Genomic DNA, 14,268 nt, shown 5'->3' with positions numbered 1-14,268 from the left:
CCTAAGCACATCTAATATAAAGCTCTTTTACAACCATACAAAATTATAAGAAGAATTATGTAATTCTTATTATTACTACATTTTTACGCTGCAACCATGAAATTAACAGTTATATCAAGCTTTTCGTTTGTTTTTCAATACGTTATTTTTAACATTGTCACTGATATCACTTGCAGTCACAGCTGTAATATTTTATACGGAAATAGAATATGATATTGGAATGTTAAGCTATTGTTATCAGCCAATCAAAATAATGGGTTTTTATGGAACATAATTTAATGTAACTATATGGTAAATTTAACATCCTGACGTCCAATATCACAATACACTGTTTATCAAGTGTTGATTTCACTAATCTGTCAAATTTTTTAATATAAAAAACACCCATATGTAGTGAAGACACCACAATTCCTAGAACAATGAAGTCATTCATATTTTTCAGCATATTGATAGTCACTTTCGTTACACAATGTAGATCTTTAAATGATAATTCTGACGGTAAGTAGGACTATTTGTTTATATTGCGTACCATTTTGTTTGTTGGCGAATTAACGATTTCTATTTATTATACCGGTATTCTCATACATTTACACTCTTATTTAATAATTAGCCGTAATATACAAATAGAGATAATCGTTAAGATATACAAACATTTAAACATCTCAGTATGACGGTAAAAAATGATAGTATAATGAACTTCAACTTTTTAGGAACTGATAAGTAAACACTGAACTTAAGAGAATACTAATAAAAGGCTTCACTTGATTCCTAACTCGAAAGAGGTCAGATGCGTCGACACGGCGGGTATTTGGCACTAAGTCACCTAACGACTGTCAACGATAGACAATCCCATCATAAAATCATAAGTTCTAAATCTCAATCGAGCGTGGATAAGTGGCAGCGTCCAGCAAAGACGTTATAATATTTACATTTCTAAAATGTTAACAGAAACAACAATAATTACTGACTTCAAATTTCAATTTAAAAAATATATCTAGACATAATCATATTTATAAATCATATTGAAATAGTCTACATAATTCTTGATACTTTTCAAAACATTCAAACTGATGACGCGTGCCATTTCTGTTCTTCTTTTCAGTCATTTGACATACATTTGAAAAAAAAAATAAGAATTAAGGAAACAATTACCTTGAAAACATAAAAAAAAATAATAACAGAAGAACATTTTTTTTAAAAATTATTTGTATTAGAATTCATTATTATTGCAGTCGAGGAGAAAGAATGTAAGAAGACAGCTCAGGGTTCTGAGTATAGAGGAATGATCAGCACCACCATCAGCAACAGGGCCTGTCAGAGTTGGAAGTTGAATACTCCTCATCGTCACCGATTTAAGAATCTAGATGAAAACTATTGTCGTAATCCAGACGGTGAACCTGCACCTTGGTGTTATACCACTGACCCTAAAAAGCGATGGGAAGTTTGTAATGTCCCCTTTTGTAGTTAGTATAACATTATTTTTTACAAAAAGTTTACAATGAATATGCTTTGGAAAATCTGCATTTTCAAAGAACAAGATTTTGTGATTCCATCTCTATGACTGATTTGTCAGATGGTAATTCATGTACAGTTTTTGTCTATGTCTGTTTTTGGCATTTTTATTATTTGATCTATCAGGTTTTGGTGATTTTTTGGTTTATGTATTTAGAAGTTTTTGAATTTTATCTAAATATCATATAAATCATATTCTTATGTAGCTTTTATACTCCAAAAGATACAGTTGATTGCAAATTGCTGAACTAGGTCTATAAATGTATAAAACGATTGTAAAAATCGGCGAAAAAAAGCATTTGTTTCTTTCAATTGCGTGTTCTCAAAAATTAGTCTACAGATGTTTGTTTAAGGTTCCACTAAAGTCAAAATATAGGACACTTCATAAACATCTAAACTTTGCCTGTATTTTTCAACCTATAATGAGTAAAGTCCTAAACTATGAGAACATATGTTCATTTAAACATACTTAACATATACACACTGTAAATTGTAAATAAACTTGAAATTGTTATGTTGTTGCCAAACCGGTTCTTGGGGTGAACACTAAATTTTCAAAAAAATCTGGAGGCCTGCGAGACGTCTTAATTTGTTTAAAATTGGTATGGACGAATACTGTTATATCTAATGCAGGGCAAGCTCATGTTGATTTTTCATAAAATGTATTGATTTTCGAGTTTCAGTTAATTTCATGTATCTAGGTGAACAAATATGGAAGGTACAATACAGAAATTGGACAAATATGCCATTAAAACATATGTATGTGACAAATCAACATGAGCTTGCCCTGCATTACATGTAACAGTATTCGTCCATATCAATTTTAAGCAAATTAAGTCGTCTCGCAGGCCTTCAGATTTTTTTGAAAATTTAGTGTTCACCCCAAGAACCGGTTTGGCCACAGCATAACAATTTCAAGTTTATTTACAATTTACACGGTGTGTATATGTTAAGTATGTTTAAATGAACATATGTTCTCATAGTTTAGGATTTTACTCATTATAGGTTGAAAAATACAGGCAAAGTTTAGATGTTTATGAAGTGTCCTATATTTTGACTTTAGTGGAACCTTAAAACTATATGTTATTGCTTGAAAATTTTTGAGTTATCGAATAAAAATATAAGCGTTTATCGGTTTTGGTTTTGCAGTTTATACCATTTAATGGAATTGAGAATTGAAACGGGGAATGTGTCAATTAAGTTTGAGCTATGTATGTAATAAAAACGAACAAAAACAATTTTCCAGGGTGACGCTGTCTAGACGTTGCAATCATTTTGTCGTTTTGATCCTGTTTTCACACTTTACATCAACCTTAAGGAATTTCAACGAAACAAGCGATTACGATCACCTCTTTATATTTTCTCATCAGTAAAAACGGAAATGTTTATACAACATATAATGAACCTTTTAAACAAGTGAACAAATGCATACTTTTCGTCTTTTTTAACATATATTCAAACTTTTATAGACCTTTAGCATCAATATTGATCTGACTGTACCCCTAGGGTAATAAAAGCAACATTTATCTTCTTTTTTTTTTTTGAGAATCAGATACATTTCAATCAGTTCTTAATGCATACAAAAAGTTCAACAAATTTTGACAAATTGGCAAATTACGTATGTACAAAACATAAATGGATAATCAATTAACACGTGAAACCTTATTAAGGAAGAATTCTGTTTAAGTCATTTGACGTACATTTAAGAAAAATAAGAATATTTAGGAAACAATTACCTGGAAATTATCAAAAATTAATAATAAAAAAAAACAATTGCCTTTAAAATTATTATTAGTTGAATGTATTATTATTGCAGTTAAGGAGAACGGATGTAAGAAGACAGCTCAGGGTTCTGAGTATAGAGGAATGATCAGCACCACCATCAGCAACAGGGCCTGTCAGAGTTGGAAGTTGAATACTCCTCATCGTCACCGATTTAAGAATCTAGATGAAAACTATTGTCGTAATCCAGACGGTGAACCTGCACCTTGGTGTTATACCACTGACCCTAAAAAGCGATGGGAAGTTTGTAATGTCCCCTTTTGTAGTTAGTATAACATTATTTTTTACAAAAAGTTTACAATGAATATGCTTTGGAAAATCTGCATTTTCAAAGAACAAGATTTTGTGGTTCCATCTCTATGACTGATTTGTCAGATGGTAATTCATGTACAGTTTTTGTCTATGTCTGTTTTTGGCATTTGTATTACTTGATCTATCAGGTTTTGGTGATTTTTTGGTTTATATATTTAGAAGTTTTTGAATTTTATCTAAATATCATATAAATCATATTCTTTTGTAGCTTTTATACTCCAAAAGATATAGTTGATTGCAAATTGCTGAACTAGGTCTATAAATGTATAAAACGATTGTAAAAATCGGCGAAAATAAGCATTTGTTGCTTTCAATTGCGTGTTCTCAAAAATTAGTCTACAGATGTTTGTTTAAAACTATATGTTATTGCTTGAAAATGTCTGAGTTATCGAATAGAAATATAAGCGTTTATCGTTTTTGTTTTTGCAGTTTATACCATTTAATGGAATTGAGAATTGAAACGGGGAATGTGTCAATTAAGTTTGAGTTATGTATGTAATAAAAACGAACAAAAACAATTTTGCAGGGTGACGCCGTCTAGACGTTACAATCATTTTGTCGTTTTGATCCTGTTTTCACATTTTACATCAACCTTAAGGAATTTCCACGAAACAAGCGATTACGATCACCTCTTTATATTTTCTCATCAGTAAAAACGGAAATGTTTATACAATATAATGAACCTTTTAAACAAGTGAACAAATGCATACTTTTCGTCTTTTTTTAACATATATTCTATACTTTTATAGACCTTCAGCATCAATATTGATCTGACTGTACCCCTATGGTAATAAAAGCAACATTTATCTTCTTTTTTTTTTTTTTTTGAGAATCAGATACATTTCAATCAGTTCTTAATGCATACAAAAAGTACAACAAATTTTAACAAATTGGCAAATTACGTGTATGTACAAAACATAAATGGATAATCAGTTAACACGTAAAACCTTATTAGGGAAGTATTCTGTTTTAGTCATTTGACGTACATTTGAGAAAAATAAGAATATTTAGGAAACAAAAACCTGATAGTTATAAAAAATTAATAATAGAAAAAACAATTGTCTTTAAAATTATTAGTATTTGAATTTATTATTATTGCAGTTAAGGAGAAAGGATGTAAGAAGACAGCTCAGGGTTCTGAGTATAGAGGAATGATCAGCACCACCATCAGCAACAGGGCCTGTCAGAGTTGGAAGTTGAATACTCCTCATCGTCACCGATTTAAGAATCTAGATGAAAACTATTGTCGTAATCCAGACGGTGAACCTGCACCTTGGTGTTATACCACTGACCCTAAAAAGCGATGGGAAGTTTGTAATGTCCCCTTTTGTAGTTAGTATAACATTATTTTTTACAAAAAGTTTACAATGAATATGCTTTGGAAAATCTGCATTTTCAAAATACAAGATTTTGTGGTTCCATCTCTATGACTGATTTGTCAGATGGTAATTCATGTACAGTTTTTGTCTATGTCTGTTTTTGGCATTTGTATTATTTGATCTATCAGGTTTTGGTGATTTTTTGGTTTATATATTTAGAAGTTTTTGAATTTTATCTATATATCATATAAATCATATTCTTTTGTAGCTTTCATACTTCAAAGATATAGTTGATTGCAAATTGCTGAACTAGGTCTATAAATGTATAAAACGATTGTAAAAATCGGCGAAAATAAGCATTTGTTGCTTTCAATTGCGTGTTCTCAAAAATTAGTCTACAGATGTTTGTTTAAAACTATATGTTATTGCTTGAAAATGTCTGAGTTATCGAATAGAAATATAAGCGTTTATCGTTTTTGTTTTTGCAGTTTATACCATTTAAAGGAATTGAGAATTGAAACGGGGAATGTGTCAATTAAATTTGAGTTATGTATGTAATAAAAACAAACAAAAACAATTTTGCAGAGTGACGCCGTCTAGACGTTACAATCATTTTGTCGTTTTGATCCTGTGTTCACACTTTACATCAACCTTAAGGAATTTCCACGAAACAAGCGATTACGATCACCTCTTTATATTTTCTCATCAGTAAAAACGGAAATGTTTATACAATATAATGAACCTTTTAAACAAGTGAACAAATGCATACTTCTCGTCTTGTTTAACATATATTCTATACTTTTATAGACCTTTAGCATCAACATTGATCTGACTGTACCCCTATGGTGATAAAAGCAACATTTATCTTCCTTTTTTTTGAGAATCAGATACATTTCAATTAGTTCTTAATGCATACAAAAAGTACAACAAATTTTAACAAATTGGCAAATTACGTGTATGTACAAAACATAAATGGATAATCAGTTAACACGTAAAACCTTATTAAGGAAGTATTCTGTTTTAGTCATTTGACGTACATTTGAGAAAAATAAGAATATTTAGGAAACAAAAACCTGGAAATTATCAAAAATTAATAATAGAAAAAACAATTGTCTTTTAAATTATTAGTATTTGAATTTATTATTATTGCAGTTAAGGAGAAAGGATGTAAGAAGACAGCTCAGGGTTCTGAGTATAGAGGAATGATCAGCACCACCATCAGCAACAGGGCCTGTCAGAGTTGGAAGTTGAATACTCCTCATCGTCACCGATTTAAGAATCTAGATGAAAACTATTGTCGTAATCCAGACGGTGAACCTGCACCTTGGTGTTATACCACTGACCCTAAAAAGCGATGGGAAGTTTGTAATGTCCCCTTTTGTAGTTAGTATAACATTATTTTTTACAAAAAGTTTACAATGAATATGCTTTGGAAAATCTGCATTTTCAAAGAACAAGATTTTGTGGTTCCATCTCTATGACTGATTTGTCAGATGGTAATTCATGTACAGTTTTTGTCTATGTCTGTTTTTGGCATTTTTATTACTTGATCTATCAGGTTTTGGTGATTTTTTGGTTTATATATTTAGAAATTTTGAATTTTATTTAAATATGATATAAATCATATTCTTATGTAGCTTTTATACTCCAAAGGACATAGTTGATTGCAAATTGCTGAACTAAGTCTATAAATGTATAAAACGATTGTAAAAACAGGCGAAAATAAGCAATTGTTGCTTTCATTTGCGTGTTCTCAAAAATTAGTCTACAGATGTTTGTTTAAAACTATATGTTATTGCTTGAAAATTTCTGAGTTGTCGAATAAAAATATAAGCGTTTATCGTTTTTGTTTTTGCAGTTTATACCATTTAATGGAATTGAGAATTGAAACGGGGAATGTGTCAATTAAATTTTAGTTATGTATGTAATAAAAACAAACAAAAACAATTTTGCAGAGTGACGCCGTCTAGACGTTACAATCATTTTGTCGTTTTGATCCTGTGTTCACACTTTACATCAATCTTAAGGAATTTCCACGAAACAAGCGATTACGATCACCACTTTATATTTTCTCATCAGTAAAAACGGAAATGTTTATACAATATAATGAACCTTTTAAACAAGTGAACAAATGCATACTTTTCGTCTTTTTTAACATATTCTATACTTTTATAGACCTTTAGCATCAATAATGATCTGACTGTACCCCTATGGTAATAAAAGCAACATTTATCTTCTTTTTTTTTTTTGAGAATCAGATACATTTCAATCAGTTCTGAATGCATACAAAAAGTACAACAAATTTTGACAAATTGGCAAATTACGTGTATGTACAAAACATAAATGGATAATCAGTTAACAAGTAAAACCTGATTAAGGAAGTATTCTGTTTTAGTCATTTGACGTACATTTGAGAAAAATAAGAATATTTAGGAAACAATTACCTGGAAATTATCAAAAATTAATAATAAAAAAAAACCAATTGTCTTTAAAATTATTAGTATTTGAATTTATTATTATTGCAGTTAAGGAGAAAGGATGTAAGAAGACAGCTCAGGGTTCTGAGTATAGAGGAATGATCAGCACCACCATCAGCAACAGGGCCTGTCAGAGTTGGAAGTTGAATACTCCTCATCGTCACCGATTCAATAATCTAGATGAAAACTATTGTCGTAATCCAGACGGTGAACCTGCACCTTGGTGTTATACCACTGACCCTAAAAAGCGATGGGAAGTTTGTAATGTCCCCTTTTGTAGTTAGTATAAAATTATTTTTTACAAAAAGTTTACAATGAATATGCTTTGGAAAATCTGCATTTTCAAAGAACAAGATTTTGTGGTTCCATCTCTATGACTGATTTGTCAGATGGTAATTCATGTACAGTTTTTGTCTATGTCTGTTTTTGGCATTTTTATTATTTGATCTATCAGGTTTTGGTGATTTTGTGGTTTATGTATTCAGAAGTTTTTGAATTTTATTTTAATATCATATAAATCATATTCTTATGTAGCTTTTATACTCCAAAAGATATAGTTGATTGCAAATTGCTGAACTAAGTCTATAAATGTATAAAACAATTGTAAAAATCGGCGAAAATAAGCATTTGTTGCTTTCAATTGCATGTTCTCAAAAATTAGTCTACAGATTTTTGTTTATAACTATATGTTATTGTTTGAAAATTTCTGAGTTATCGAATAGAAATATAAGCGTTTATCATTTTTGTTTTTGCAGTTTATACCATTTAATGGAATTGAGAATTGAAACGGGGAATGTGTCAATTAAGTTTAAGTTATGTATGTAATAAAAACGAACAAAAACAATTTTGCAGGGTGACGCTGTCTAGAAGTTACAATCATTTTATCGTTTTGATCATGTTTTCACACTTTACATCAACCATAAGGAATTTCCACGAAACAAGCGATTACGATCACCTCTTTATATTTTCTCATCAGTAAAAACGGAAATGTTTATACAATATAATGAACCTTTTAAACAAGTGAACAAATGCATACTTTTCGTCTTTTTTTAACATATATTCTATACTTTTATAGACCTTTAGCATCCATATTGATCTGACTGTACCCCTATGGTAATAAAAGCAACATTTATCTTCTTTTTTTTTTTTTGAATCAGATACATTTCAATCAGTTCTTAATGCAAACAAAAAGTTCAACAAATTTTGACAAATTGGCAAATTACGTGTATGTACAAAACATAAATGGATAATCAGTTAACACGTAAAACCTTATTAAGGAAGTATTCTGTTTTAGTCATTTGACGTACATTTGAGAAAAATAAGAATATTTAGGAAACAATAACCTGGAAATTATCAAAAATTAATAATAGAAAAAACAATTGTCTTTAAAATTATTAGTATTTGAATTTATTATTATTGCAGTTAAGGAGAAAGGATGTAAGAAGACAGCTCAGGGTTCTGAGTATAGAGGAATGATCAGCACCACCATCAGCAACAGGGCCTGTCAGAGTTGGAAGTTGAATACTCCTCATCGTCACCGATTTAATAATCTAGATGAAAACTATTGTCGTAATCCAGACGGTGAACCTGCACCTTGGTGTTATACCACTGACCCTAAAAAGCGATGGGAAGTTTGTAATGTTCCCTATTGTAGTTAGTACAACATTGTTTTGTTACATAGATTTGACAATAACTATGATTTGGAAGATCTGCATTTTCAAAGCATAAGATTTTTTGGTTCCATATCTGTGAAAGACTTTGTCGCATGTCAATTGTTTTATTTGCAAAATTCATAATTTCTTCTAATGATTTTGAATAAAAGATTTGTTTCGTCAATCTTGTTTTTATATTATATATTAAAACATGTTCGGACTGCAGCATGTCGTACCATTGGTATGTTTAAAGTATATGTGTGTATATATACTGAAAAAAATCATCAGTGAATCAAATGATTTCACTCATCCGTTCCTAGATCGTCAGGAATTTGTTAATTTTTACACATGTGTTAACATACGTGTATCTTTACATGCTGTCAGTGTTTTTTCTGAACTCTCTGTTCTTGATCTGCAGTATTCAACCGATATTGATCTTTTGTTTTCGTTGATTTTTCGTCTTTGTTTCTTTTTGTTCCTTTCTTTTATAATATGTTTGTTATAGTTTTTTATACTATTCAGTATATGTGGTATTCCATGTCATTCTTTTTATTAAAAATCGCAAATTAGGAGAAGTGTGTAGGCTGTGTTATATATTTTGGCGATTACACTGTCCACGCTGATACCATTGAATAAACACTATATATCGTCCCTAAAAAACCTCGTTTTACAACAATAGAATCATTAGTCGAAGGTTTTACGACAACACATGTATACTTCTAAGCTGTAAATTATTTTCCCTCTGTTTTGAATAAAATACCGGTATGAGTAAATTAACAGATCCACAAGAGGTTCCCAGTACTTAATCAATCGCTAATTTTCATAGTGTCAAATACAATAGTTCTACAGTTTGGTGAAAATGATGCGAAATTATCTGTATAAACTTTCAAACGGAAATACAAAAATGTTATCCAAAGTGCAAAAACCAATAGAATTAAAACGGTCATTATCGGGGAATGTTTACCCAGATCAAACACAAACCTTGACCACATCAATAATGCCCTCTATGAAATTAGTATAGAGGAAAATGTCACATTTATCAACCATTTGGATAACTTTGTTTTGCGTAATGGGGAAATAGTGCAAGGCTTGATACACACAGATGATGTTCATCTAACAAATTCGGGAACCACGAAACTAATTGATAACACTAACAAAGTAATACCTATTAGAAATGTCAATCCGTCAGTGCAGCCGTATCAAACGTATGACAGAAATACATGGGACTCCTACTATAACAACTGTGGATCAAATTATCACACTCTGTCAAACTGCAAACATGATCAAAGGATCAAATGTAACTTTTGTTTTCGTCTTGGACATAAAGAGATTAACTGCTGGTACAAACACTCAGCATGAAAAATTGGCAAAAAATGTCAATCAGATAACATATGTATAAAAAATATTTTTGAAGTACTTAATACGATTGTGTGTGATGTATGTCAAAATGATTGTTTTGATTGTTGTTGTAAACATGTGTCTTTTATAAACATGATTAATGAAAGTAACCTTATTAAGATCCACCAGCTAAATATAAATAATATTAATAATTCTTGTAAAAATAAAAGGATAAATCACAATCCTGAATCTTTAATGAACACAACAATTAGGCAAAATAAAACTATTCAAGATTATACCAACATTTATGGCCACTCCAAAAAAAAAGGGTTAAAATTAACATGCCATAATATACCACATATTTTACATAAAATTGATGAAATAAGGGCTAACTTTAAAAATCTTCATAAATCACAGAGACCAGATATCATCGGTATGTGCGAAACATTTTTAGATGAAAAAAAGCAAGCAGGATTAAAATGAGATCAATATTCCTCGCTACAGCTCTACTAATGCAAGAAAAGATAGAGAAAACAGGCAAGGTGGAGGCTGGATAGTTTACTTTGATAACAATATTAAATATGAAAGACTAACTTCATTAGAAAGTGAAAACATCGAAACTATGTGGTTTAAAATTTTCCGAAAACATAATGAGTCTTTTTTATTATGCTTTGTATACAGACCACCAAACAGTCAAACTTCGGGTACGATAATTTCGAAAAAGAATTCATAAATGCCCTCTCTATAAACGATAATATTTTATAGATGGGTAATTTTAATATTGATTATATGAAGACCCTTCCTATTAGATGGTCAAATTTTATTTCAACATATGGTCTTCATCAAATGGTTATTGACCCTACTCGAGTTACTTCAACTAGTGTCACATTAATTGACCATATTTACAGCACTAATCCAACAAATATTATCGATGTTACTGTGCCATCTTATGTCCCAAGTGATCACTATCCCATTAGCTGCACTGTAAACAAATTTACTAAGCTTATCAAGGATAAATCTGGTTCACATTTAAAGATCCAATACAGAAACTTCAAAACATTTAATGAAGAATTGTTCTTAAATGATTTGTCTAAACAACCATTTAATGTTATACATGAAATAAGTGACCCAAATGAAGCAATTGATATGTGGTATTATCTTATTGTAAATGTTTTAGATAAACATGCCCCTGTTGTAACCAAACGGATAAAAAATAAATATCAACCAGAGTGATATACAGATGAAATATGCAAATCAGCTAACCAGAGAGATTATTATCATAAAAAGAAAGATACGGATAATTATAAGAAATATCGGAACCTAACAAATAAACTGATTCGTTCTTCAAAATCTAAGTATTGTATGGATGCCATCAGTAATGATAAAAACTGTAAAACTCTATGGAGACATTTAAAAGATCTTAACTCTACAACGAATCATGATATTGATATGATAACATACGAGATAAGAATCTTACGGATAAAATTGACATTGTAAACTGCTTAAATGATCACTTTAGTTCAGTGGGAGAAAAACTTATTCCACATCCCCATTCTAACTTTGATTCAGAGAAAATAAACAATTATGTGAAATCCAAAATTTATGATAACACATTGTTTACACTGTATACTGTCACAAATGGTGATGTCTTTAAATATCTCACAAATCTAGATATTAATAAATCAACCGGGACCAATGGAGTTGGCCGAAGAATATTAAAAGTATCAAAATCAATAATTGTAGATTCTCTTACTCATATTATAAACCTTAGTTTATGTACATGTATATTTCCTGATATTCTAAAGTATGCAAAAGTAACTCCAATTTCTCAAAGCCGGTAATAAGGATGATCCTAACAATTATCGTCCTATCTCAATTTTACCTACAGTGTCCAAGATTTTTGAGAGGACTGTGTTTAATCAATTATATTCATTTTTAACTAAATACAAACTACTAGTACAACAACAATCTGGATTTAGAGAAAAACACTCATGCCACACAGCACTTATCAAAATAATTGACAAATGGTTAGAAGAATTTGACAAAGGCAATTTCACTGCTGTTTTATTTCTAAGTTTTAAAAAAGCATTTGATACTGTTAACCATAATATCTTATTATCGAAACTTAATTTATATAAATATGATGATCACTCTGTTAAGTGGTTTTCGTCCTACCTTTCAAATAGATTGCACAGGTTAAAATTGGAACAACTGAATCAGGATACAATAATGTAACAATCGGGGTCCCACAAGGTTCCATATTAGGACCTTTATTATTCTTAATCTATATAAATGATCTCCCATTTACATTAAAACACACAGAGTCTGAATTATATGCTGATGACACAACTTTGCATATAACGTCCAAATCTATTTCAAACTTAAACTCTTGTTTAAATAAAGACTTTGAAAACGTAATTGAATGGTGTGCTGAAAACAATATGATAATAAATAACAAGAAGTCCAAATGTATGCTTATGGGATCTGAGAGAAAACTTGAGAATTTTAATGATGTCTTGTGTGTATTATCGCAAAATCAGACTTCATTTGACAATGTGAAAGTAGAAAAACTTCTTGGTATCCATATTGATAAAAATCTATAATTGTCATTTCACACAGATAAAGTATGTGAGATTTTTTCAAGCAGATTATACCTGCTAAATAGATTAAAACGATACTTGCCTCGCAAAAGTCTTATCCTTTTTTACAACAGTTATATATTACCAATAATTGATTATTGTTGCACCATATGGGGTTTTACCGCAAACTTCAACATTGAGCGGATTCATAAGCTGCTAAGCGCACAACAAGATTAATTTTGAATAAACCTTTTGATTATCCATCAATATCAATGTTTAAAGAACTTAATTGGATGAACATTTTTACACGGATAAAATATTTTCAAGCCATTTTAATGTTTAATTGTATGAATGGACTAGCGCCAGATTATCTTACTAGTAAATTTACTGCGTGCAGTGATCTATATAGTTATTCTCTTAGGTCAACAACATCTGGACATCTTCATTTACCAAGGCCAAACTTTTTTTTTCTTAGGACATTCTTGCCATGCTAGTTTTGCAGTCTGTTTTTATGCTTGTGTATATAGATTTGTAATTGTGTACATCTCTATTGATTATTGTGTTATATGCATTGATTGTTATATGTATTAATTGTTCATTTTAATGTGTGAAGGCCTCGTGTGAGATTAACAATTGTATGTTAAATGAGTTACCTTCGTTAAATAAAGAATTTATTATTATTATTATTATTACTCGAATTTCGAAAGCTCGATCTTTACTAATGCATGAATCAAATAAATATGTATTATTCTTATATGATTGGCATATCTAATATTACTTGAATCGGATTGGTGCGTTTGATTTTTCTCTTGGTTTACACTATGTAAGACTTCATAAACCATTGCATTACGATACACAAGTAAATTGAGATAGAAAAACAAATACATTGACTGTGATTTCTATTCTAAGATATAAAAAATGAAATAAAAAGTTGAAGCTTGGGAAATGTATCAAATTAAAATTAGATTAACATTTCGCTATATTTCATGAAAAATCGTGGCTCATTAACGTCATGACAAAACATCATAAGAAGGAAAACTTCAAAGCTGAAGGTTATTCCATTCTAGAACACTTCAAATTCAGATAATATCTCATTACCAATAAATTTTGAGGTAGATGTTGTTTCATTGTATATAGCATTGCATTAACCGATAATATGGATTTCAGAAATTCAATATGGCGGTTTACTTCTTATCAATAACATGTCAATTATGCATTTGATGGTAGGTAAATAGTAGCCAATGAATAAAAATTGTTAATTGCAAATGTTTTGATTAAGAATTATAAGGATTAAACA

At 30.1% G+C, this 14,268-nt stretch overlaps 1 protein-coding gene across 5 annotated transcripts; it reads left to right on the top strand.

Moving 5' to 3' along the window:
* Window positions 1–381: 381 nt before the first annotated feature.
* Window positions 382–9,238, top strand: LOC127733925 (plasminogen-like). Of its 5 annotated transcripts, none has more exons than XM_052243397.1 (5): window positions 382–498; window positions 4,708–4,938; window positions 6,078–6,308; window positions 7,451–7,681; window positions 8,825–9,238. In XM_052243397.1, the coding sequence occupies exons 1-5, from the start codon at window positions 420–422 to the stop codon at window positions 9,058–9,060; spliced, it is 1,008 nt and encodes a 335-aa protein (XP_052099357.1). In that variant the 5' UTR covers window positions 382–419; the 3' UTR covers window positions 9,061–9,238. The 5 variants fall into 5 exon arrangements, with proteins under 5 accessions (XP_052099357.1, XP_052099356.1, XP_052099359.1 ...); XM_052243396.1 differs by lacking the exon at window positions 382–498 and adding an exon at window positions 3,337–3,559; XM_052243399.1 differs by lacking the exons at window positions 382–498; window positions 4,708–4,938 and adding an exon at window positions 3,337–3,559.
* The last annotated feature ends 5,030 nt before the right edge of the window (window positions 9,239–14,268 follow it).

Source organism: Mytilus californianus, unplaced genomic scaffold, assembly GCF_021869535.1.
Source record: "Mytilus californianus isolate M0D057914Y unplaced genomic scaffold, xbMytCali1.0.p SCAF_3, whole genome shotgun sequence".
NCBI lineage: Eukaryota > Metazoa > Mollusca > Bivalvia > Mytilida > Mytilidae > Mytilus > Mytilus californianus.
This window is presented reverse-complemented; position numbering and strand designations above follow the sequence as displayed.

Bases quoted from the DNA above. Each gene is read 5' to 3' on its own strand.
- LOC127733925 (XM_052243396.1), top strand. From the start codon at position 3,379: ATGATCAGCACCACCATCAGCAACAGGGCCTGTCAGAGTTGGAAGTTG. The intron at 4,939-6,077 runs GTTAGTATAACA...TTATTATTGCAG, and splicing joins TTGTAATGTCCCCTTTTGTA to TTAAGGAGAAAGGATGTAAG. The intron at 7,682-8,824 runs GTTAGTATAAAA...TTATTATTGCAG, and splicing joins TTGTAATGTCCCCTTTTGTA to TTAAGGAGAAAGGATGTAAG.